Source organism: Zootoca vivipara, chromosome Z1 (genome assembly GCF_965207765.1).
Source record: "Zootoca vivipara chromosome Z1, rZooViv2.hap1.1, whole genome shotgun sequence".
Classification (NCBI taxonomy): Eukaryota; Metazoa; Chordata; class Lepidosauria; order Squamata; family Lacertidae; genus Zootoca; species Zootoca vivipara.
The window spans coordinates 66,066,202-66,089,537 of record NC_142583.1 but is presented as its reverse complement, the minus strand read 5'-3'; the positions used below and the strand labels follow the sequence as shown (position 1 = coordinate 66,089,537).

Sequence of the window (23,336 nt, the reverse complement as noted above, 5' to 3'; positions counted from 1 at the left end):
GCATAAGAATGGGCAACAGTGATAAAAACAAAGCCTCACGCCCCTTTCTAGACAAGGACTGTGTGTCACTTCTGTAGATGTGATCTAGGGACTCTGAAAGCCTTTGGTGAAATCTGCATCTAGGTTCCCAGTCGGAACTGCAACTCGGGAGGTTTTTCATCACTTGTTAAATCAGCACTGGCTGAAGCCAGTCTTGAGCAAATCAGTCTTATGCAAGCCTGATGCACACCAACATCCATCCCATCGCCCCTTAATCTTGTGAACTAGCAGCCCCTGCTAGTCTATTCTTGGAACTCTTAAGGAATGAGACAGTTGCATTGAAATCTTTCAGACTGCACAGTAATAACAGTGCCAGGTGGAGAGGAGGGCTTTCAGTTACTTTATCCTTACAGCAAGGACAACTATCCAAACCTATGCATGGTTATGAGGGAAGTACATCCCATCGGTATATACCCATGAGACTGCAGCTTATTCACAGCTGATAAAAGATGGGAAATGCTGGCCTCTAAGCCTGGGGTGGGGTGGGAAATCCAAGACCACCTGCTCACTTTGCCTCCTAGAAGTTTGATTGAGAGCCAATTAGGAATGTGGAGTAACTATTGCTCCCTGTGCTTGGTTGGTGCCTCTGGATTCTAGTCCATAACCCAGTTTCAAACTACAGCCAGTTAAAATGCCTCCGGGGGGCTCCCACCCAACACACACACACATGGGCAAATGCTCCTACTTGTATGTAAGAAAGAGGCATTTATTCAAGCAAGTGACAGTATAAGCCCAGCAGTGGACAATGAAGCTCAGGAGTCCCGATTCAGGAGTTCAGAAACAAGGCAAGTTGTTCAAAACAAGACAGAAGCAATGGAGATGTCCTAACAAGTTTCCACATCCTGCCTGCCAAGCTTTCAAAGAGGAGGTATGGCATGCTCACTCAAGAGACTCGCTCGCCTTGTGGGAAATATCAGGATTGCTGTACATGTGCTCTGTTGGTGTGGGTGGGTCTTCTCACATCTGCGAATGAGGTGCCTGGGTTCTAGGCAATAATGCTGCACCTACTCCAGCTCCCATTCAGTCACAGCTGCCTCCTGCCTCCCCTCTTTTGGCTGCTCACAGCCCTCCCTAGCCTTCCATGAGGCTCTCTGCTCCATGGGAAGAGGTTGAGAAGGAACCAGGATCCCTACTTCCCCATTCCAAAGCAGCTGAGCAAAATGGGGAGATCCCCCTGCATTCAGACCCCACCCCCACCCCAATTTCTTCTTCCTGTTCCTCCTGCATTAGAGGCCTGCCAACCCCAGCCCTGTGGGGGTTTCGTGACACCAGGTGGACATAAAAGCTGACTGGCGTTTGTCTTCAGCACCTGGTATTCAGAGTGTGGCACTGCTTCTATACACTCAGATATTGTGGCTACTAGGCACTGGTGGGTCTTGCTCTCCATGAATTTGCATAAAATGCTAGCATCAGGCTGCAGCAGATGGAGAAAAAGAAAAAGATGGAGAAAAAGAAAGCCAGGTCAACATGAGAAGCAAGATCCATTGGGATCCTCCCTCAGTTGTTACCTGGAAGTAAAGGTGAAGGGACCCCTGACCATTAGGTCCAGTCGTGACCGACTCTGGGGTTGTGCGCTCATCTCGCATTATTGGCCAAGGGAGCCGGCGTATAGCTTCCAGGTCATGTGGCCAGCATGACAAAGCCGCTTCTGGCAAACCAGAGCAGCACATGGAAACGCCGTTTACCTTCCCGCTATAGCGGTTCCTATTTATCTACTTGCATTTTGATGTGCTTTCGAACTGCTAGGTTGGCAGGAGCTGGGACCAAGCAACGGGAGCTCACCCCATCACAGGGATTCGAACCGCCAACCTTCTGATCGGCAAGCCCTAGGCTCGGTGGTTTAGCCCACAGCGCCACCTGGGTCCCTTACCTGGAAGTAGCCATGCCATAAATCTGCTGCAGAGGGAGAGCAGAGAAGGAGAGCCACTCCATTGACTCAGCTGAGAGACTAGTAATTTCTGGCTGCTCCTCTCTGAGGTGAGAATACCCCATGCACTCAATACTGCTCTACCTTGGTTTTCAAACAGAATGCGTTCTGGAAGTCTGTTTGACTTCCAAAACATTTGGAAACCAAGGCGTGGCTTCCGATTGTCGGAAGCCGTGCCAGGCGTTCAGCTTCCGAGGCAAAGTTTGCAAACCGGAACACCTACTTCCAGGTTTGCGGTTTCGAGTTCCAAGTTGTTTGTGAACTAAGCTGTTCGAAAACCAAGGTACGACCATATCCTAAATGAAAGGATACTTCAAGAAGTTCCCCAAACAACATTTATCTAGCTCAGAGACACTGAAATACATATCAGTACCCTGCAAAATTGTGTAAGGAGAAAGACCATGAAGCCATGATCCGTGGAAGGAAGATAACACTGAACCTTCAATCTTTGCCATCCCAATTTTGGCTCTGTTAAATCAATGCATAACTGACATCTTGAGAGATGTAGCCCTTTGACTCACAAACCTCGACTGTTAACCAAAACAAATAAAATTCCAAAAGTGCACAAAAACCCAAAATGTTCAATCAAATCATTTCAATCAATTCTGAAGGCAAATCAAGTTTTACACATCTTTGCAAACACCTGATCTAAGGTTAGCAGGGTTTCGCAAGGACTCAGAGCATTTTGCATTGCATAATTCTGTTGGCCCACATGTTTTCAGTTATATACCTCCCATAAAGAGCCCTCACCATTTGTACTGTGGTTCCCTGAGAAACATTGCAAAAAGTGCCCAGTACTCACTGAGTGGCTTGAGGATGCTGCTGCTTGTCTCATCAGCATTTTCAACATCAGATTTGTCCGAGTTTTCAGAGATTTTCTCCTTTTCTTTCTTCTCCTTGGGCTTTCTTCTGTGACGCCGCCTCCTTCGGTAACTCTTAGGCACGTGAACCCCAATGTAGACTGTATGATGACCTAGGGCGCATAAACATGTTGCTTTTTAATAATCTTCAGATTACTTCAAGAAGCAGCAATATATATCAGCCACGTAACCGGCACAAAATAGTCTCATTCTTAGGCACAGAACAAGAGGTTGCATATCATTCTCAGCATGTGAACTTCCTCGCCTGCACAAACCAACCATGGGGAATGGAGAAGTGGGGAAGAATCACAGAATTGCAGAGTTGCGGCGGATCCCAAAGGTCATCTAGCCACCCCACCCCCCGCAATCTCAGCTAAATAATCCCTGACAGGTGGGCATACAATCTCTGCTTAAAAGCTTCCAATGAAGGACGGTCCGCCACCTTCCAAGACAGTCCATGCCACTGTCAAACAGCTCTTACTAGTAGAAAGTTCTCTCCAAGGTTTAGCCAGAATGTCCTTTCTTGTAATTTGAATCCATGATGCATGATGGCATCGTGTCAGACATGCAGTGGAAAGAGAACTTGGCCCAGGGCTGCCGTTTTCACCAGCAGCTCCACATCCAACATCAGACTTGTTCACAGCCCTAGTTTTGAAAGAGCCTGGCTTTCACAGCAACTTAAAATACTGCACATTGCTAGCCTTTAACAAATTCTTTTTGAGTGCCTATCTCCATGATTGTTGGGTACATGTTGACCATAAGATGAACACTTGAAAACATCTCTTCAAACATGCCCCACTTCCTGAAATGAATTTGTCATGTGCAAGAAATTTGACTGGGGGGGGTGGCATTCTCATACCCACCCACCCCAAAAAACCCATGTGCCAAAAGTCAAACCTTGCACACAGCACCACATACGGTCTTTCCCAGCAGGCAACATGCATGCAGATGGCCATGAGAATGGATCCATCAGCATTTTCCCCCCGTTTTTGCCTTCGCATTTCAAGCTTCCTTCTAAACTCATGAGGACTAGAATGAGTTTTTTTTATGAATGTCAAAGAAATGAAAACACAGGACTTGATTATCAAGAATATTTAAAACATTGCCAGACCACAAAGAGGTATGAATGTTGTTAATACAGGAAATAAAGAAGAAGTGCTCCAGTTTTAAAAATGAATGTGTGTACTAGCCAACAGATTTATTCATGATTCGTTTGATGCATCTTTATCCCAGCCAAAAGGAGCAAAGAAAAAAAATGTCAGCAATGGTCCCTCCCTAGGTGAGGGAAATGCTGAAAGCATTTTAGTGTCATAAAGCAAAACACCTATGAAAAAAATTAGTCAGATGTTTACTCCATAATCTGATGACCCATCATACTGTGAATCTGCTTGCCTTAATTTCACATAGAACACAAACATGAAGTATCTTTGATGTGGCCAGATAATCCTGGTTTTACCCACTCGTTTCTCAAGGCTTTAGGGAGGAGAACTACAGATAAACAAACATACACCGGCAGTGACGGAAAGGTGTGCTTCTCGTAAACTCAAGCAGCAGCTGGATATCTCTAAGTGCCATCAGCCGCTTTCCTTCAAACCATAATCACTTCGGTTATTTGGCTCAGAGTGACTGGAAGCAATCATATGCACCAACTCTCGTGGCCTGGCTGAGTCAAGACAATGACTTATTAACATTTATTTATTGTCTTGATATCCTTTCTGCTCCAATGAGCTCAATGTGGTGTTCATAACCCCTGTGAGGTAAGTTAGGCAGAGAGGCAGGGAGTGGCCCCCAAGGTTACCCATCGAGCTTCGTGGCAAGTGGGCATTCGAACCCTGGTCTCCCAGGTCATAGTCTGGGCACACTGGCTCTGTGATGATGCAGAAGGGTGGTTCGTCAAGGACCTTGGGGAAGGTTCAGGTGGGAGAATCCCCTCAACCTCTTGTTCTGCTCCACCTGTCGCAGTGGGAAGGCCTGCTCACCCTGCCTTCCTCCCCACAGGGAGCCTATCTCCAGTGTTAAAACAAACTCAGATATATGTATAAGCTAGACTCCAAATGGCGGTTGGAGGATGTTGAGGTTGAATCCTGACAAGACAGAAGTACTGTTTGTGGGGGACAGGAGGCGGGCAGGTGTGGAGGATTCCCTGGTTCTGAATGGGGTAACTGTGCCCTTGAAGGACCAGGTGCGCAGTCTGGGAGTCATTTTGGACTCACAGCTGTCCATGAAGGCGAAGGTCAATTCTGTGTCCAGGGCAGCTGTTTACCAGCTCCATCTGGTACGCAGGCTGAGACCCTACCTGCCTGCGGACTGTCTAGCCAGTCTAGCTCTAGTTATCTCCCGCTTGGACTACTGCAATGCGCTCTACGTGGGGCTACCTTTGAAGGTGACCCGGAAACTACAATTAATCCAGAATGTGGCAGCTAGACTGGTGACTGGGAGCGGCCGCCGAGACCACATAACACTGATCTTGAAAGATCTACATTGGCTCCCAGTACGTTTCCAAGGACAGTTCAAAGTGTTGATGCTGACCTTTAAAGCCCTAAAAATCCTCGGTCCAGTATACCTGAAGGAGCGTCTCCACCTCCATCGTTCTGCCCGGACACTGAGGTCCAGCACCGAGGGCCTTCTGGCGGTTCCCTCATTGCGAGAAGCCAAGTTGCAGGGAACCAGGCAGAGGGCCTTCTCGGTAGTGGCGCCCGCCCTGTGGAACGCCCTCCCATCAGATGTCAAAGAGAAAAACAACTACCAGACTTTTAGAAGACATCTGAAGGCAGCCCTGTTTAGGGAGGCTTTTAATGTTTAATAGATCACTGTGTTTTATTTTTCTGTTGGAAGCCGCCCAGAGTGGCTGGGGAGGCCCAGCCAGATGGGCGGGGTATAAATATTATTATTATTGTTGTTGTTGTTGTTGTTGTTGTTGTTGTTAACCAAGGTAACAGTTACCAAAATGGCATGTCTAGGTGCCATTTGGGGGCCAGGTGGCTCTAAAGCCTTCTTTTTCAAACGGCTGAGATTGATTCTCGGTTAAATAATCTGGCTAGTTTAGATGACAACCTTAAACTAGGTTAAGAACTCTGAGAACTTAAAGAAGACAAGTCACTTGATCCAGGGACAGTCCACATATTTATTGGCCTATGCCTACCTAGTTTTCTCAAAACGAACCATTCCTAACAAAAGAATATTCTTCACAATGGTGAGCAGAGCAGTGGGGTGGGGGTAAGCGAAGACAAGCTACAACAATTAACTGTTAGCGCTGTTCACTGCTCCTGCTCAAGCTGCACAGGAAAAGCATTTCGGTTCCTGAAATTCATTCTGATTGTGCAGATAAAATATAACGAATAGAATTGTACAGGATGTGGTATCAAGTGTGTGAAAACAGTCAAGATTCAATGGCACCCCCTCCCCAGGCATGCAACTCCAGAGGTGCAGTTGTCAGGCACCATCCTAGCACCCAGGCATCTTCACCTGGTTGCAAGTGACCAATAGCCAGGTGCAAAATGTGTCTGGCGCCTGGCTAATTTCTAACACAGCCTTCCTCTGACACTACCATGCACCTATCGCTCAACCCACCCAGGGGCCATCAGACACTGGGTCCAGAGGGGAATGCTCCACCCACCCAGGAGACATACCCACTCCCTCCATCACCTAGGTCCTGTAGATGCCAATAGGTGGAGCGGGTTCCTCCTTCTAGGCAGGAGTGCTAGACTGCTTGGTAAGGAACAGAACCACTTGCCATGCCAACCTGAACCCAGCCAACTTATAACAGGGTTGCAAGGGGTGCATCGTCGTCAGATCAACCTGAACAGCTGGCTCACCTGCCTTCCGCCTTCGTGTATCTGTGCCTTGGATTAACCGCCTGAGTTTCGCAATGTTAAACATTAAAGCTTTAGGGGGAAATCAACAACATCCGAGTTCAAATTCTTCAGCAACTTTGAGGCAGACACCAAAATACACATATCCTTTGGGGGGGCATATCCCATACAGGCAACTCCCAATTTACACGGGGGTTACGTTCCAAGGCACTGTGCGTTTAAGAGAAATCACGTATATTTGAAACACCACTGGAAAAAGCTTGATCAGTTTGAAGCTGAGTAGGATTGTGACAAGAACAATTTACGGTCTCATTCCCATGGGAAAACTCAAGTTGCATTAGTAAATGGGGGAGGGGAGAGATCTCGTACATAAAGGCTCATTGAAAAATTGTGTCAAGTGTTTCCCGCTGAGGCACTCCTGGGAGGAAAGTCTAGGAGTTTGTCTTGATATTGTATACACATGCCAACCATTTCCTCCAAGAAAGTCTCCGGTGGGGGCGGGAGGGAAAGCAGAAAACCCTTTCTCTCTGTTGTCTGTTTCTCTTACTGAAGCACCTAAAGCAATACTGTGATTTTCTCTCTTCTGCAGAATACGGGGAAAGCATGAAAGCAATGCGCACACACAACTTCAGATTCATGTTACCAAAAGCTGCACTGGTGCACATGTGATCGAGGGATTAAAGAGATTGTCTAGTTCTGTTGGCAGCATATTAAAGTATTAGGACTACAGGCTTACTATGATGTGTTTCTATTATCAAGCATTAAAACAATTCATCAGAGGTAGCCACTGCTGCTCCAGCAACCAAAGGACGGCACCAGTTTTCTACTGAATGTGCCTTGCAGATTTGATCCTGCCAACTCTGATTTTCAATGGCACGTAATGCCGCTGTCCTGAGAGGCACCCTGCTCTCATCTTTTCATCCCTAGCTCGATGTCAGGCTTGCCGCGAAATGCATCCCTTATTATTTATCCACTGACGTGTTGCTTTTCAAAGTAGGTTGAAAGATGCGGGGGGAACATATTGAGTCCCCTGCCCCAGGGAGCTTGCCACCCAAATTTCAGCAGTTAGGGAAATTAACTAAAGGGCTGAAGAGGAGGGGAGGGATGGGAAGGTAACAGGGGGTTGGTGTGTACAAGTGCAATTGCACATGCTTTGGCTTTGTTCTGGGGTGGGAGGGAAGAGCTAAGGCTTCATGGAAAAGATTGGTTTGAGAGTGGGAATAGAAGAGATCTTGTCTGACGGATGCTCTCCCCAGGGAGACACACCTGACACCATCACTGCCAGTCTTTAGGTGCCTTTTAATTCACTCACACCTTTGGTAGTCAAGTTGCCTCCTACAGAACTGCTCATCTTTTAGTGTCGTGGGTAGGACTTTTTAATGAACATTTTATGAAATTTGCATTTCTTTGTTTTCATTTTTTTGGTTTTCAATTGCTTTTAGTCATTGTATTCCATCTTCTTGAGCTGCTCTGAGACTTTTTCTTACATATAAAGCAAAGGACAGGTGCAGTATTTAAAAATGAACAATTATTGGTTGTTGCTTATGTTTTGTATTTTGTTGCTGCATTTCATGTTATTTTTTGTTGTATTGTGACTCTAAGCTGTTGCGAGCCACACTGAGTGGCAAAGAGACACTGGAAAGGTGGGACACAATCTTTTGTATATTATATAAATAACATATATGAAATAAAGGAAAGGGACAGGTCAACCTGGGAGGGGAATTCTGGGCATAGGAACTACCGTATGAACAAACAAACAAAAAGCTCTAGCCCTGGAGAGCAGAAGAATTTGGGGCAGATGAAGCACATCAGAGTTGGAAACACAAAAGTCACCAACAAGGACTATATCTTGGCATTTTGAAGGTGGTGTTAACAGTTTGAAAATCAGGAAGGGTGTAAAATTTGGACCAGGCTTTGCCAAATGACTTTGGTTGATGGGGGCTGCAGTCCCAAACATTCAATGGGCACGAGGTCAGGCTGATTTAGAGCGAAGCACTTGAGCTGACTATCTGAAGATTCAAGACTGGCAGGTGGCTGCCCCAAAAGCTGAGACGGAGAGAAGAGTTGGCTGAGAGGCATGGGAATTAGGTTATGCCAGCCACAAACTGCAGCCAAAAAAATAAAACCTGACAAACTGTGAGAAGTTGCCAAGGTGGGGCCAGAGGGCCCTCTAGCTAAGAAGCTGGAGGGAGAGAGCAGCTGAAGAGGAACTGAGAATTCTGTTATCAGCAGCTAGAGCAAACTAATGTTCATTTTCTCTTTTCCGTGCTGGAGGCATCAGGTAAACTCACTGTTTTGGATGTATTCAGGCCTCGGGCCTTGTTTTGACTCACTTGTTTTGAGACCTTTATCACCCTAGTACAGACATGTTCAACCGGTCAACCGCGGTCGACAGGTAGGTCCCCTGGTGATCCCGGTCGATCGCTGGCTCCTTATCAATCGCAGGTTTAGAAAAACTTTTGAATGATTGTTTCTGCGTGCCCCCCTGGCCCCCTAGCTCTGTCCCTCCACCACGTAAAGTGGGCACTGTTTTGTGTTTTCTTATTGCGCTGTTGAATACGTTTCGAGCGTTTGTTATTGGCGGAGCGTGAGATGAGGGAAATATTTGATTCTCCCCCAAAAAGCTCAACAGCTGTGGTATTCCCAAAAGAAGCTCAACAACTCCCCCCAAAAAAGCTCAACAATTCTGGTCAATCCTCATTGACAATGGGTAGATCACTTCCAGTTTGTTTGTTTTTACACTGGGAGTAAATTGCAGTCTCTTGGGAGTTGGACTGGCCTGCCCTAGTAGATTGCCTCTGGGAGGGGCTATATAGGGGGAGTGTCTCTCTGTTGGTCACCTTGTGAGGACGGCGGTTGGATGGTTGGGACTGTTGTGCATTGGCTCAAGCCCGTCCTTGCAGGTAGTCTCATGAGGTTGTGCTAGGAAGGGGACTCATGTTTGGTCTACAGTACATGATTCCACATGGTTCGTTCTTCTGCCCAGTGCTCGTCTAGAGGACAGGGAACCTTTGGCCTTCCAGATGTTGGTACTCCAACTCCCATCTGCCCCTACCAACATGGCTGTCAGGGACTGGCTGGACAAAGAGGAGTGGTGGGACGCACCAGCCGGGGAACCCCCAAGGGAAACCCCAGAGGAGGAAGGCCCAGAGCCAGGGGATTGGTGGTGGGGCACAGAGGAGAGGTCAGAGGGAAAAGATTGGGAGGATGGGCCAGATGCTGAAAGGGCAACAGGATGTAGTGAGTAGAAAGAGCCTGTGATAGGAAGCAGTTCAGACTCCGAGGCTGAAGCAGTAGAGGGGGCACAAAAGGCTGACGAATAATCCAGGGAATCCATCCCCCCACCCCTGGGTTATATAAAACATATCAGAATCACCAGCTTCCACTAACCCTTATTTCACAAGTTCTCTAGCTTATTGACACTGGGAAATCTAAGTGAGGATTCAGCACTTATCTCAAAGTTATAATCGAACCTTTTATGGACTATGAAAAGGATAGGAATGTGGGGGGGGGCACGTCTTATCAAGCATGCAACTGCAGAATAGCCTGATCATTTCTAATCAGGTCTTTGAAACGCAAGTGTCTTCCAAAGGCCAGTGTAATCTTTTACATAAATGACCTCTGAAGACTTTCGTGACATGCAAGAACACGCCAGAAGACTTTGGCTTGCAAGACGGTCTGATACTAAAGACGGTAGAGAGGGAAAGGTTGGGGGGCAGCTTTTCTGACCCACATGACCAGTTTAAACCCTGTGCTCCAAAACAAAATGCACGCCTCTCTCACTCCATTTCTTACAAAGTCACAGAACTACTTCCCATGTTACACCCATTTAGCACCAAACTGTGACTTGCACAACGCTTGATCTGTAATACATTCATGCTTGATCCATCCTCAGAAGTTACCAGGTTCAATTCCTGGCATCTCCAGAAAGGGAAAGACTCTGTCTGGAAACCCTGGAGAGCCACTGCCAACCAGTGTAGACAATACTGAACTGGATGGACCAATATCTGAAAGACCAACCCCATCCTTACAGACCCTCCCGGGTGATGAGATTAGCAGAGGGGGCTCTCCAGGTAGTTCCTTCACTGTTAGAGGCTCAGGGAGGGGGAGGCCTGGGAGAGGACCTTCTCTGTGGCAGCCCCTAACCTGCAGAACTCCCTTCCCACAGAGGTGCGCCTGGCGCCTTCATTGCGCAGCTACCAAAGAATACTAAAGGCATGCCTGATCTTGAGGTTTAGATTTTCAGATTCTCAAACTGTTATTGGCATATATACAAGATTCGAGCAGGGTTCAATACCAAAAAAAAAAAATCCACACACAAAAAAACTCATCAAAAAAACCCCTAAAACCCTATATCTAACACTTAAGTTAGTGTTGTCACTAAGTCATTACACATTGCAGAAACCTCTGTCCTATCCCCAGCCTGAGTAAATGTAAGGAAGGCTACCTTACATAAGTCGAGGTGAATATTTTTAGCACCCACCTTATTTTGTGACTGCAAGTTGTTTAAAACTGTTTCTTAATATTCTGTATTATTATTATTCATTATACTGAGCTAGTTGGGACTCGGCATAAGGCAGCTTCCTATGCTCCTATTGAGGGAGTTACATGTCAGAGTTAGCCCCTTAAACTGGAAGCGGTTGAGCAACCATTGCAATGCAGTCAAGGCAGAGAAAGAAAAGCACTTCTGAGGGGAGAGGGGCAGTCCTTTCCTTCATCGCTTGTAAACCTGTTGCTAGAGTCGGACTCCCAGGCATCTAATCTGCTTTTCTTCCTTTGCGAGAGTGAGAGGTTAGAGAAGCCATCAGGCTTGCGTTGCTATGATCCCTGCTCTAATCGAGCAAGCACGACTTGGATCCTACTTTAAAAGGCAAAGGTTTTAAAGGTAGGGCTGACTTAAAACAGCATATTTATGTATGTAAAGGGAGTCTGAGAATTCTAAATTGCACCACACTGAATTTTTGTGAGCTTCATTAAAAAAAACAAAACTCCCTCCCCCCCCCCAAATATAAAGGCTTCCATTACAGGGGGAGCACAAAAGGGTATGGGGAGGGAGATGCACAAGCCTATTTTCCAACTCTGGGTGCATTTTCATGGCTTTTGACAGCCGCCATCTGCTTCAAGCACCATTTTCTTTTTGCCATGTTTATTTTTATTTATTTTTTGTTAAATTTCTATACCACCCTTCATCTGAGGATCACAGGGCGGTTTGCAACATAACACCACAAAAATACATAACAATATTAACCAACAATAACAATAACACAGGCCTTTTCTGCAGTGGCTCTGTCCCCTGGGAGGCTTACATATATTTAAGCGCCAAGCAAAAGCATTCTTCTTCTCCCAAGCCTTTGACCAAATTAAACAATCTATACAGCCTGTTGTTTCTTACTTATACTATGGTGCGCATTGTCTAATGTTAGGCTTATCGTTTTTTGTTCCTGACATGTTTTGATTATTGCCTGTACCTAAATGTTTTGCATCAGCAGTCTTACTTAGCCTGTGATACGGAACTCTAGAATCCCTAAACATTTGTTGTTGGTGGTGGGTTTTTTAAAGGAAATGTAGGCAGTAGGATAGGAGTTTGGATTTTTAAAAGGAAAGTAGTTTCCATGAAGAAAAGCTTGCTACCCGCTTTGTAAATGCAATGTTTCAGGTCTAGGCAGCATGCTCCTGGTCAGCAACTATGATGGCTATTTTGTGAATGAAAATAGAGGTGGAGGTCAAATGGTGCTTTCTCCCATTCCACCCCAGGCTTGCCTGTTGTCACTTAAGTTTCACACAGTTCTCTTGACCTCCAGAAACAGGATTTGGCCTAGAATCGAGCTCCCAGTTACAACACCAGAAAAAGATGGAGGCAGCCCCAACTCCAATATTGCATTCAACATCATGAATTGCAGCCAGAGAAACAATAAGGCCCTACAGTTGCTGAGAGGGCGAGTAAGATAAACGTATCTCTAAAGCACTCAGACTGATGAATGCACTATACACGAAAAAATTGCTCATAATTTGTGGCTAACTTCCATCTGTGTTAATGGGATTCGTGTTAATCCATTTTCCATCCTGCAGAGTGTTCTAATTAACCCTCCAGACAGAAAATCTGAGCAACTGCTCAACATCTGTCTATTAGAGGTACAAAAAAAATGAATGGACAAGCCCCCCCCCAGGACCCCCCTTCCTGCTTCCTTTAAAATTCCAGTAATTGAGCTGTCAGATGAGAAATCTCCACTCCCCTATGAAGTCATAGAGGCTGCCACAACTTTCACAGGAATTCACGTTTGCTGAGCCAAAGGCTTATCTCAAAAGGATAAAGGTGGAGCTCTGAAATGCTTTCCATTTCTTAGGGGAAAAAATGTTTTATCTTGTAAAACACATCTGAAGCTCCACCAAATTCGGGATTTAAGACTATTTGGCCTCTCAACGAAGCAATGTACCAAGAAGCCAAGGAGGGGGTAACCTTGCTCCTGCCATGACACCCTCTGTTAAGTACCAGGCCAGGAACCTCTCTGAACCCTTTTACTCTATGTGAGGGACAGGGGATATCGCGAAGTCCCTCCCCTCCTGAGTTCAAGCCCAGCCCCGAGCACAGGGGAAAGCAGAGGAAGCTCCGAGTCCAGCGGGGAAGCAGGAAGTCGGGTCCGAGGCTCAGGCAAGGTAGCGGAGCCAGGGTCCCAGGTGGAACAGGAAGGGGCCAAGAAGGAGGGGAGACCCATCCCCCCAACTCCAGAATTACGCAGGAAGAGGAGGGGAAAGAGGATGGGGCTTCCAAAGCTTTTGTGTTGGGGAAAGACGCGCCAAAAGTCATTCGGAGGTTCTGAAAGCGACTGACAACATCACTCTGTGTAAATAGCAATGAATTCCTCACTGTAAATACGCAGCACCAATAAAAGAATAAAATGCAGAGCTGCGTAGCGTCGTTACTCTGAAGTAGCCTGATCCGGCCACTGTGACAGCAACCTCCGAATCTTTTTTTGGGCTACTTTGGAGTTGCCGGGATGAGTGCATCAGAGGCGGAGAAATGGCGGCAGATCGCGGAGAAAGCCCAACAGGACCTGCAGCAGCTGACGTTGGAGGCGCAGGGGGAATTAAGGGCAGCTAAAGAAGAAACCAAGAAACTCCAAGACGACCGGGTACAACTTGCGGAACAGGTGAGAGCGCTCCAGGAAAGAGAGCAGCAATTAAGGGCGGTGGCGGTAGACCTCCAAAACAAACTGGATGCAGAGAAAAACAAGGCGGGAGGGGCACCCCCAGTCCAAGTGCTGCCAGGAAGGAGAGCCGGGACCCTAGTAAGCAAGTTCAATGGAGACCCGAGGGAATATCATGGCTTTGAGACTGAGATTGTGTATGCTCTTGAGCTGCACCATGATGACTTCCCTGACGATGAGCACAGGGTAGCGTTTATTGTGGAGCACCTGACCGGGGCAGCCAGGGAGTGGCTAAGACCGTTAATCGCAACAAAGAATCCTTGCATGAAAAATGTCAAACTCTTTCTAGAAGGTTTGAAAACGATGTATTCGTCAGATAGTCATATGGACCAGACTAAGGAGGAACTGCATAATTTGCGCCAAGGAAATATGACAGTCCGCGCATATTGGGCGAAATTCACCATGCTGGTGCACAGACTGGGGTGGGAACTGGAATCAGCTCCAATGCAAGCAGCGTTCTACTTGGGTTTGAGTGAGGAGGTGAAGGATGAGCTCTCGAGAGGTCCAAAGCCCAGTAGTATGGATCAGCTGAGCAAAGCGGCTCTGGCGGTGGGGGTGAGACAGGAATCCCGGTGGAACGACAAGCAAGCAACGCGCGCAAAGCGGGCTTGGTTCCCACGGTCGCAGGAGAAGCCACTCCCCCAACAGCCATTCCAAGCCACGCCTGGAGCCAGCCAGGACCAGGAACCCATGCAGATTGATAGCGCGCGCGCGCGGGCTTTTCAAACCCCAGCGGCGCCAAGACGCAAGGAGGGAAGGGGAGGGAACTGCTTTCTCTGCAACTCCCCCCAGCATCTCGTCAGAGACTGCCCACATCGCAGGGAGTGGCAAGGAAAGGCGGGAACGGTGGTGCCTTCCCCCACTGACGCAGCACCACAGCAGGGAAACGGGAAAGCCTGGCTGCAGGAGACAAGGGGCGGCAGCCAGGCACAGTCAGCAGAGAACAGCCCCAGCCCACCCACCCGCACAGAGAGGAGCAGAGCCAGCCCACCCCTCCCAGAGCAGGAGTGGTTCTAGAAGTCACGCTAACGCTCCCAAATGGCTATCCCATGACAGTCCTTGCCTTAATTGACAGTGGTGCCTCAGCCAACTTCTTCTCGAGGGACTTTGCAGAAGCGCACCAGATCCAGCTTCTGCAGCTGGATTTTCCTCTGCACGTGGCAACCATTGACGGCCGAGAGCTGCTGGGAGGGGCCATCACTCATCAAACCCCCCCCATGAGGATGACAGTGGGAAGGCACTCAGAGACACTGGCTTTCAACGTCACGACCATCTCAGACCCCCCCATCGTCTTGGGCATGAGCTGGCTGGCGCGCCACGACCCCTCCATAAGTTGGCACCAGAGATGCATCACGTTTGGGTCGGACTTTTGTCTGGAGCATTGCATGCAGCACCAACCAGGGGAGGGGCCTCCGATAGCCACGGTGGCCACCATGCACGTCAAAGGGGGTGAGGCGATACCCAAGCCGTACTGGGACCTGCAGGAGGTCTTCAGCGAAGCGGAGTCCGACCACCTACCCCCACACAGGCCTTTTGACTGCCAGATCAACCTGGTGCCAGGGGCAACGATACCCCCAGCCAAGCTGTACGCCATGTCAGATCAGGAACTGGAGGATCTGCGCGCTTTCATCGACAAGAACCTCAAGCGGGGGTTCATCAGAGAAAGCAAGGCAGCTGGGGGCAGCCCGGTCTTCTGGGTGGACAAGAAAGACACGCAACAGCGCCGTCTTGTGGTGGATTTTAGACGGCTGAATTCGGTGACAGAGCCAGTGGCTTTCCCCATGCCCAGAGTGGACGATCTCCTGACAGCGGCACGCAGGGGCAAGATTTTCACCAAGCTAGACCTGAGGGGGGCGTACAACTTGATCAGGATCCGGGAAGGCGATGAATGGAAAACCACGATGTTCACGCCTCTAGGCTCTTTTGAATATCTGGTGATGCCCTTCGGGTTGCAAGGGGGCTCAGCATGCTTCCAAGCCTTCATGCACCACGTCCTGGGGTCCCTACTCTTCAGGAAATGCCTGGTATTCCTGGATGACATCCTTATCTACTCCGATGACCCTGTGCAGCATGTGAAGGATGTCAGGGAGGTGTTGCAACGCCTGAAGGACAACCACCTGTATGTGAAGCTGGAGAAGTGCAAGTTTCACACCAAAGAGGTGGACTTCCTGGGCTACAAGCTGTCAGACAAGGGGCTGGCGATGGACAAGGACAAGGTGCAGGCCATCCTGGACTGGCACAGCCCCAGGACGCGCAAAGACGCCCAACGCCTACTGGGCTTCGCCAACTTCTACAGGAAGTTCATCAAGAACTTCTCCCGCGTTACGGCTCCCATCACGGACTGCCTGAGAGGCAAGCAGAAGTTCAGGTGGACACCGGAGGCGCAGGCAGCGTTCGAAAGCCTCAAGAGGGTGTTCGCCTCAGACCAGAACCTGTTCCACGTGGTGCAGGATGCGCCCCTACGCATTGAGACAGATGCTTCGGAAAAAGCTGTGGGCGCAATTTTGCTGCAACTGGACGCCAACAGGGAGTGGAGACCCTGTGCCTTCTTCTCCAGGAAGCTGACCCAGCCAGAACGCAACTACACAGTGTTTGACAGGGAACTTCTTGCGATCCACGCTGCGTTCCGGCACTGGAGACACTTCCTGGTGGGCGCCAAGCACCCCATCCAGGTGTGCACGGACCACAAGAACCTGGAGTTCTGGAGAACGGCCAGGGTGCTCAACCAGCGGCAGATACGGTGGGCAGAGTTCTTCTCGAACTTCAACTTCTCCATCCACTACATCCCGGGGGAGCAGAATGTCAGGGCGGATGCCCTCTCCCGCAAGCCAGAGTACATGGAGGAGGAGGCGCCACCAGCACCAAGGCACATTTTCCCCCCGTCAGCATGGTCCTGCGGAGCAGCAGTGGTGAGCGAGGCAGAACTCACAGCACTGACGGCAGCGGATGAATTTGCCAACCGCATCTTCAGAGAACTGAGAGGGGGGAGGGAGCAGGCAAAGGACTTTGCAGAACGCAGGGGGCTGCTTTTCTACAAGGGTGCACTGTACCTGCCCACCACCCAGCTTAGACGTACGGTCCTCAAGCAGATGCACGACAACCCAACGGCGGGTCATTTTGGAAGGGACAAAACCGCTCACCTAGTCATGAGACACTTCTGGTGGCCAGGGGTGAGGGAAGATGTTCGAGACTATGTACGGGGCTGTGACACCTGCCAGAGGGCAAAGGTGGTCAGAGCAGCGCCAGCAGGATTGCTGGAGCCCTTAGCCACGCCACACAGGCCGTGGGAAGTGGTGTCCATGGACTTCATCACAGATCTGCCTTCTTCCAGGGGCAAGACCGCAGTGTTGGTGGTGGTGGACCTCATGTCCAAAATGTGCCACTTTATACCGTGTGCCAGGGCGGTCTCTGCAGAAGAGACAGCCAAACTGTTTGTTGATCACGTATTCAGACTGCATGGATTACCTTTAAGGGTTATTTCGGATCGTGGCCGCCAATTTGTTTCCAGGTTCTGGCGGCGGCTCATGAACCTCCTGCAGGTGGAGGTCAGCTTGTCGACGGCTAGACACCCGCAGACCAATGGACAGGCGGAGAGGGTCAACGCCATTCTGCAGCAGTACCTGAGATGCTACGTCAGCCAGCGGCAAACGGACTGGGTGGATCGCCTGCCACTGGCAGAATTTGCCTACAACAATGCAGTGCACGTCTCCACAGGGGTGTCGCCCTTTAAGGCCAATTACGGGCGCGACCTCAGATCTTTCCCAGAGAGGGAGGGGGAGGAGGAGGAGGAGGGCCCACAGGCTGAGGATTGGGCAGAGGAACTGGAGACGGTGCACCAGCAGCTCAGAGAACACTTGGAGAGGGCCAAGGAAGCGTACAAAAAGGGGGCGGATCGCCACAGGCGACAAGGGGAGGTCATCAGGGTGGGGGACAAGGTTTGGTTGTCCTCGGAGGGCCTTCCCACCAGAGGGAGGTGCAAAAAGCTGGCACCCAGACGGCTGGGCCCCTTCACGGTCACGCAACAGGTCAACCCGGTGGCATACAGGCTGGCACTGCCAGAGGATATGAGGGTGCATCCAGTGTTTCATAGATCGCTGCTGTCGCCGTACAGGGAAAGCAGCAGGCTCCGAGACAGCGAACAAACCCCCGAGGGAGGGGGGGAGAGGGGAGGCAGGGAGCAACTCAATGAGGCCACGGCCATCCTTGATTCACGGAGAGGGGTGAGGGGCCTGGAGTACCTCATGGCATGGGAGGATGCTCCACCGTCCCAGAATGAATGGGTCCCAGCCACTCAGATACAGGAGGAATTCTTGGTGGAAGAATTTCACGCCCTCTATCCCCACAGACCCAAGCCCTGGCACATGGAAAGGGAGGGGGAGGAGGAGGAGGCAAGGGAGAGCAGCTCACCATGGCGCTGGGAAGCGGAGTTTGAGGATTCGGGAGACGAGATATGGGTGTCACCGAGATCCACACAGTCAGAGGCAGAAGCAGATTGGCAGCACATTTTTACCCCCACCAGCTCGGACGCCACGGAATTTTTGGGATTCCAGTCCTCCCAGGCGGAAGGGGGAGCCTCGCAGGACTGGGCGGAGGTGTTCACACCAACGGGCTCGGAAAGCACTGAGTTCTTAGGCTTCCAGTCGTCACCGACACCTGGGGGGGACCTGGGGAGGGGAGAAGGGGAGCTTGGAAGGGGGGTGGATGTGAGGGACAGGGGATATCGCGAAGTCCCTCCCCTCCTGAGTTCAAGCCCAGCCCCGAGCACAGGGGAAAGCAGAGGAAGCTCCGAGTCCAGCGGGGAAGCAGGAAGTCGGGTCCGAGGCTCAGGCAAGGTAGCGGAGCCAGGGTCCCAGGTGGAACAGGAAGGGGCCAAGAAGGAGGGGAGACCCATCCCCCCAACTCCAGAATTACGCAGGAAGAGGAGGGGAAAGAGGATGGGGCTTCCAAAGCTTTTGTGTTGGGGAAAGACGCGCCAAAAGTCATTCGGAGGTTCTGAAAGCGACTGACAACATCACTCTGTGTAAATAGCAATGAATTCCTCACTGTAAATACGCAGCACCAATAAAAGAATAAAATGCAGAGCTGCGTAGCGTCGTTACTCTGAAGTAGCCTGATCCGGCCACTGTGACACTCTAATTCAGTAGGGACCATGTGTGAGGACTAGGACTAAAACCCCTTCGGAAGGCAGGAGCCAACAGTGGGGCATTCAGGTTCAGAAAGGAACAAGCCTTCAACAAGGTGGGCTCCAGAAGCAAGTGTTTCTAAGGAAGGATGTTTCAGAGCATAATTCAAAGTGTTGGTGCTGAGCTTTAAAGCCCTAGACAGCCTCCGCCCTGTATACCTGAAGGAGTGTCTCTACCACCATCGTTCAGCCCGGACACTGAGGTCCTCCTCCAAGGGTCTTCTGCTGGTTCCACCACTGCAAGAAGTGAAGCTACAGGGAACAAGGCAGAGGGCCTCCTCGGTAGTGGCACCCTCCCTATGGAACACCCTCAGATGACAAGGAGATAACCAATAACATGACTTTCCAAATACATCTGAAGGCAGCCCTGTATAGGAAAGTCTTTTAATGTGTAATGTTTTTTATGCACGTTGGAAGCCGCCCAGAGTGGATGGGGCAACCCAGTCAGATGGGTGGGATATAAATAATGAAATTCTTATTATTAAGGAGGATATTCAAGTTTCCAAAATATCGGCACATAGGCAAAAGGACCGAGAAACAGCATCTTCCAGGCAAGCAAGAAGGTACATTTCCTCAAGGAGTAGCAGCCCCTGTGAGGAAAAGCAGTGCGCAGGTGTTCAGTTTGGTAGGAACTTCTCGCTAGAGCACACAAGCTTGGTAGGCAAACAGCAGCAATCAGCTGACATTCAGTGCCCTTGAAGTGCTACACATAGGACTTCCCCAAGCACCAGCAACGCTTTGTAGATGTGGCACATAAGGCTTCCCAACCGCCAACAGCGATCAGCTGATTGTCAGCATTTTAGGATGTGCTGCACGCCTTTCTTTGTCCGCGTGTGGTTGGATTTCAAACCCTGTGAGCAAAAGCAGGTCATCTGACATCACTGTGACATCGGGTGGTTGACAAGTGGGTGAGTCTGCCCACCTGTCAAATTTGGCCAAAAGGGGTGTGTGGAAATAAGGATACAGCCAGGTCCAGTTCCCCACACCTGCATTAGAAGACCGAAGAGCAGCCCCAAAACTGGTTTTATAAATGCTGCTTTGGTGGCACTTATGGAAAACCAGTGTTCTCGAAGCTACGAACATGAGTTTGACCAAACTGCGGGAGGCAGTGGAAGACAGGAGTGCCTGGCGTGCTATGGTCCATGGGGTCACGAAGAGTCGGACACGACTAAACGACTAAACAACAACAATGGAAAACCAGCCTGTGGTTAATTTGACTGACATCCTATGCCCTTTTAAAATGCGGGGGGTTGGGAGGCGATATTAGGTTGTTGTTTTTATTTTGAGTATGTATTTTGTGGTTTTATATTTCAGTTTTATTCTGTGAACCGCCCTGAGACCTCCAGGTATATGGCGGTATATAAATTCAGTACATAATAAATAACAATACACGGTTAGGATAACATGTAGGAACAGAGTTCGTTGGATGAGGGGAAGATATCGTTTGCAGGGTGTCAATATTTAGTGTCTGCTTGTTCCGAATTTAAGTTATTTCCTTAATTAAACATATGTTTCACTTTCTACCATCTGCGTTCTTTCTGGACAGGGCAAGAGTGGGACTGTGTTGGTTGTGGGGAAACTGTGACTTTCCAGATGTTCTGGATTTGGTGATTAGCTAGGGATGATGGAGTATGTTTAGCCTGGAAAAGAGGAAGAAGAGAAGAAGAAGAGTTTGGATTTGATATCCCGCTTATCACTACCCGAAGGAGTCTCAAAGCGGCTAACAATCTCCTTTCCCCTCCTCCCCCACAACAAACACTCTGTGAGGTGAGTGGGGCTGAGAGACTTCAAAGAAGTGTGACTAGCCCAAGGTCACCCAGCAGCTGCATGTGGAGGAGCGGAGACGCGAACCCGGTTCCCCAGATTACGATTCTACCGCTCTTAACCACTACGCCACACTGGCTCTCCAGAGGAGATTGAGAGGAGATACGAAAACATCTTCAAATATCGCAAGGGCTGTCACATGGAGGATGGAGCAAGCTTGTTTTCTCCTGCTCTGGAGGGCAGGACCCAAACCAATTGGTTCAAGTTACCAAAAAAAGGAGATTTCGACTAAACATCAGGAAGAACTTTCTGACAGAAATAGCTGTTTGCTGGTGGAAAGGTCTCCCTCGGGAGGCGGTGGACTCTCCTTCCTTGGAGATAAGCAGAGGTTGGGTGGCCATCTGTCATGGATGCTTTAGCTGAGATTCCTGCATTACAAGGGGTTGCAGGAGATGACCCTCAAGGTCCCTTCCAGCTCTATGACTATGATTCAGTGATACATAAAGGAAAGTCCTACTGCTCTCTGACAAGTGAGTATGTTTCGGGAGGCAGCATGTATGAAAAGTCTGGGCCCAGTGGAGTTGCTGGAGGGGACTCACCTTGGGGTCAACCTAAGGACAGGGTCTTGCAAGGGACCCCACCCACTTTGTAATTACAAGGCCTCACTCTTCTAGTGCCTTCAGGAAGGCTGCCCAATCCAGCCATATGCTGCCTCTCAAAGCTGCTATCATAATAAAACGAGGCAATCCCATGAACAGCAGCTGCATTCCTTAGAGGAAGGATGGGGTGCAAATGTTATCATAATACTGTCAAATCTCATATTTCAGTGCGCATGTTTTGCCAGCACAGGAAAATGTCACTCGCAATGTATCCCTTGTTATGTCAACCTATTTGGCAAAACAAGTCATTCTAAGCATGAAAGCTTTTTTTTTAATTGCTAAAGTAAAGGCAGTTGGTATGAGTATCCACGACAGAAAAGAGAATGAATAAATGTATTTATTTTCTAAACGGTGTTACTAGAGATGTTCCCCAAACTCTGACTGCCCACCAGTTAGTTTGGCACTGACTCTGGGCTTTGAAACCCATGAGAAACAGATAAGGAAATCAGTTTCAAGTTTTTTTGTTTGTTAAAAATCAAATGAACACACAACAGGAATATTTTCAGCAACTGAGCCTTCCCAGAAGTTGTTTTTTTGGGGGGGGGGGGATTTACTAATTTTTCCCTCCAGGAACTTCATGTGTCAACAAGCCCTCACTGAGCTCAATGGACTGGCTTCCATTACATATCCAGAGTTCAAAGCTGGTCCATGGAATCTGAAAACACTACCCCTCTCTCCAGGAGCTTTCAAGAGTCACGCGAAAAATCTACCAACACACAGCACTAAAAACGTTTTGCAAATTGACAGGCATGCTTCATTTCCACCTCTGTGGAAAGGCAAAAGGGAAAACTTCTCTCGCTGCTCAGTGTAAGTTTTAAGTGGGAGGAGACTGGGGAGAAAGCCTTCCATCATAAAAAGTCGTGTCCTGATCTGAAAGAATCCCTCAGGAAAGAAAGACATGATCCTCTTACGAGAGGGCTCTGCCTCTGCCCCTCCAAGGCCTCCCTTTCAGAGCCAGCTTTGCCGGCCTCGTTTAACATCAGGCTGGCTAAACGCTTTGCCGCCTGCATTATCCTTTACGGAGCAGCGATTCACTAAGCACCGATAAGTATTCCACACATCAAAAGCCAAAACTGCGTGAAAACGAAGTATGCATTAACTCGGAGGCGTGGAAAAACCGTGGCACCCGGAACACCCCATAGACGTTCTCAAAACAAAACTCTCCATTATTAATAAACACTCCCCATTCATTCCCAACTCCACTCCCAAGTGCCCCAAGCAGTTCAGCCAGTAAAGAGACTGCACCATCCCACAATGCCTCTTGATCATGGAAGCGCAGACCTTTGGTCCATTCACAAAACCAAGCAGAGAAACAAGGGACAGTTCCTTACCTTCCACCTCCTCGTCGTCGCACACATGCTTAAGGAAGGAGGCCCCTCTGTCCAAGACCGCCTCATCCTCCATCCTGTAATAGTAGAAAAGGAAGAAAGAGTGTTCAGACTTCTCCTGGAGGGAGCCACTCGAACTGGCCCAGCTCCTGGGCAGATTCACTTGCAGGCTATTGTTCATGTTACAAGAGAGCAGGGTCGATTTTCACTCTGGGCTCGCCACTCCTTCATGCAGCTCCCCCCCACTGGTCCCACGGCGCTCAGCTGCTCCTAATCTCGACGGGGCATCACAAGACGGGGCAGGTGGGAGTGGGGAGAGGGTGCTCGCAACTAGAAGGCTTTTGTTTTCTCCTTCCTTTCCTTTTTAATTAAAGAGATGCCACGAAGAGGAAGAGGGGCTTGAGCCGCTGGCGGAAGCATTCACGTTTTAAAAAAACCCCACGCAAGGTAGCTGTCCACAGAGCGGTGCGCATCGTCTAGCAAAAGGCGGCAGGAGATGCGTGCAAACCCACAGACGTGGCCGAAGCTCCCGCCAGCCCTCTTAATACCAGCAAAGCACA

General features: G+C 49.3%; 1 protein-coding gene across 4 annotated transcripts in view; it reads right to left on the bottom strand.

The window, feature by feature from the left end:
* Window positions 1–23,336, bottom strand: part of SLC4A4 (solute carrier family 4 member 4) — a 190,917-nt gene that overhangs the window by 122,874 nt on the left and 44,707 nt on the right. For all 4 annotated transcript variants that reach the window (XM_035103066.3, XM_035103068.3, XM_088660661.1 and 1 more), the window contains exons 2-3: window positions 22,780–22,853; window positions 2,769–2,939 (exon numbers count right to left, since the gene is read on the bottom strand). In XM_035103066.3, coding sequence (XP_034958957.1) covers window positions 2,769–2,939; window positions 22,780–22,852 — 244 coding nt within the window. In that variant the 5' untranslated portion in view covers window position 22,853. The remainder of the gene's footprint in view (window positions 1–2,768; window positions 2,940–22,779; window positions 22,854–23,336) is intronic.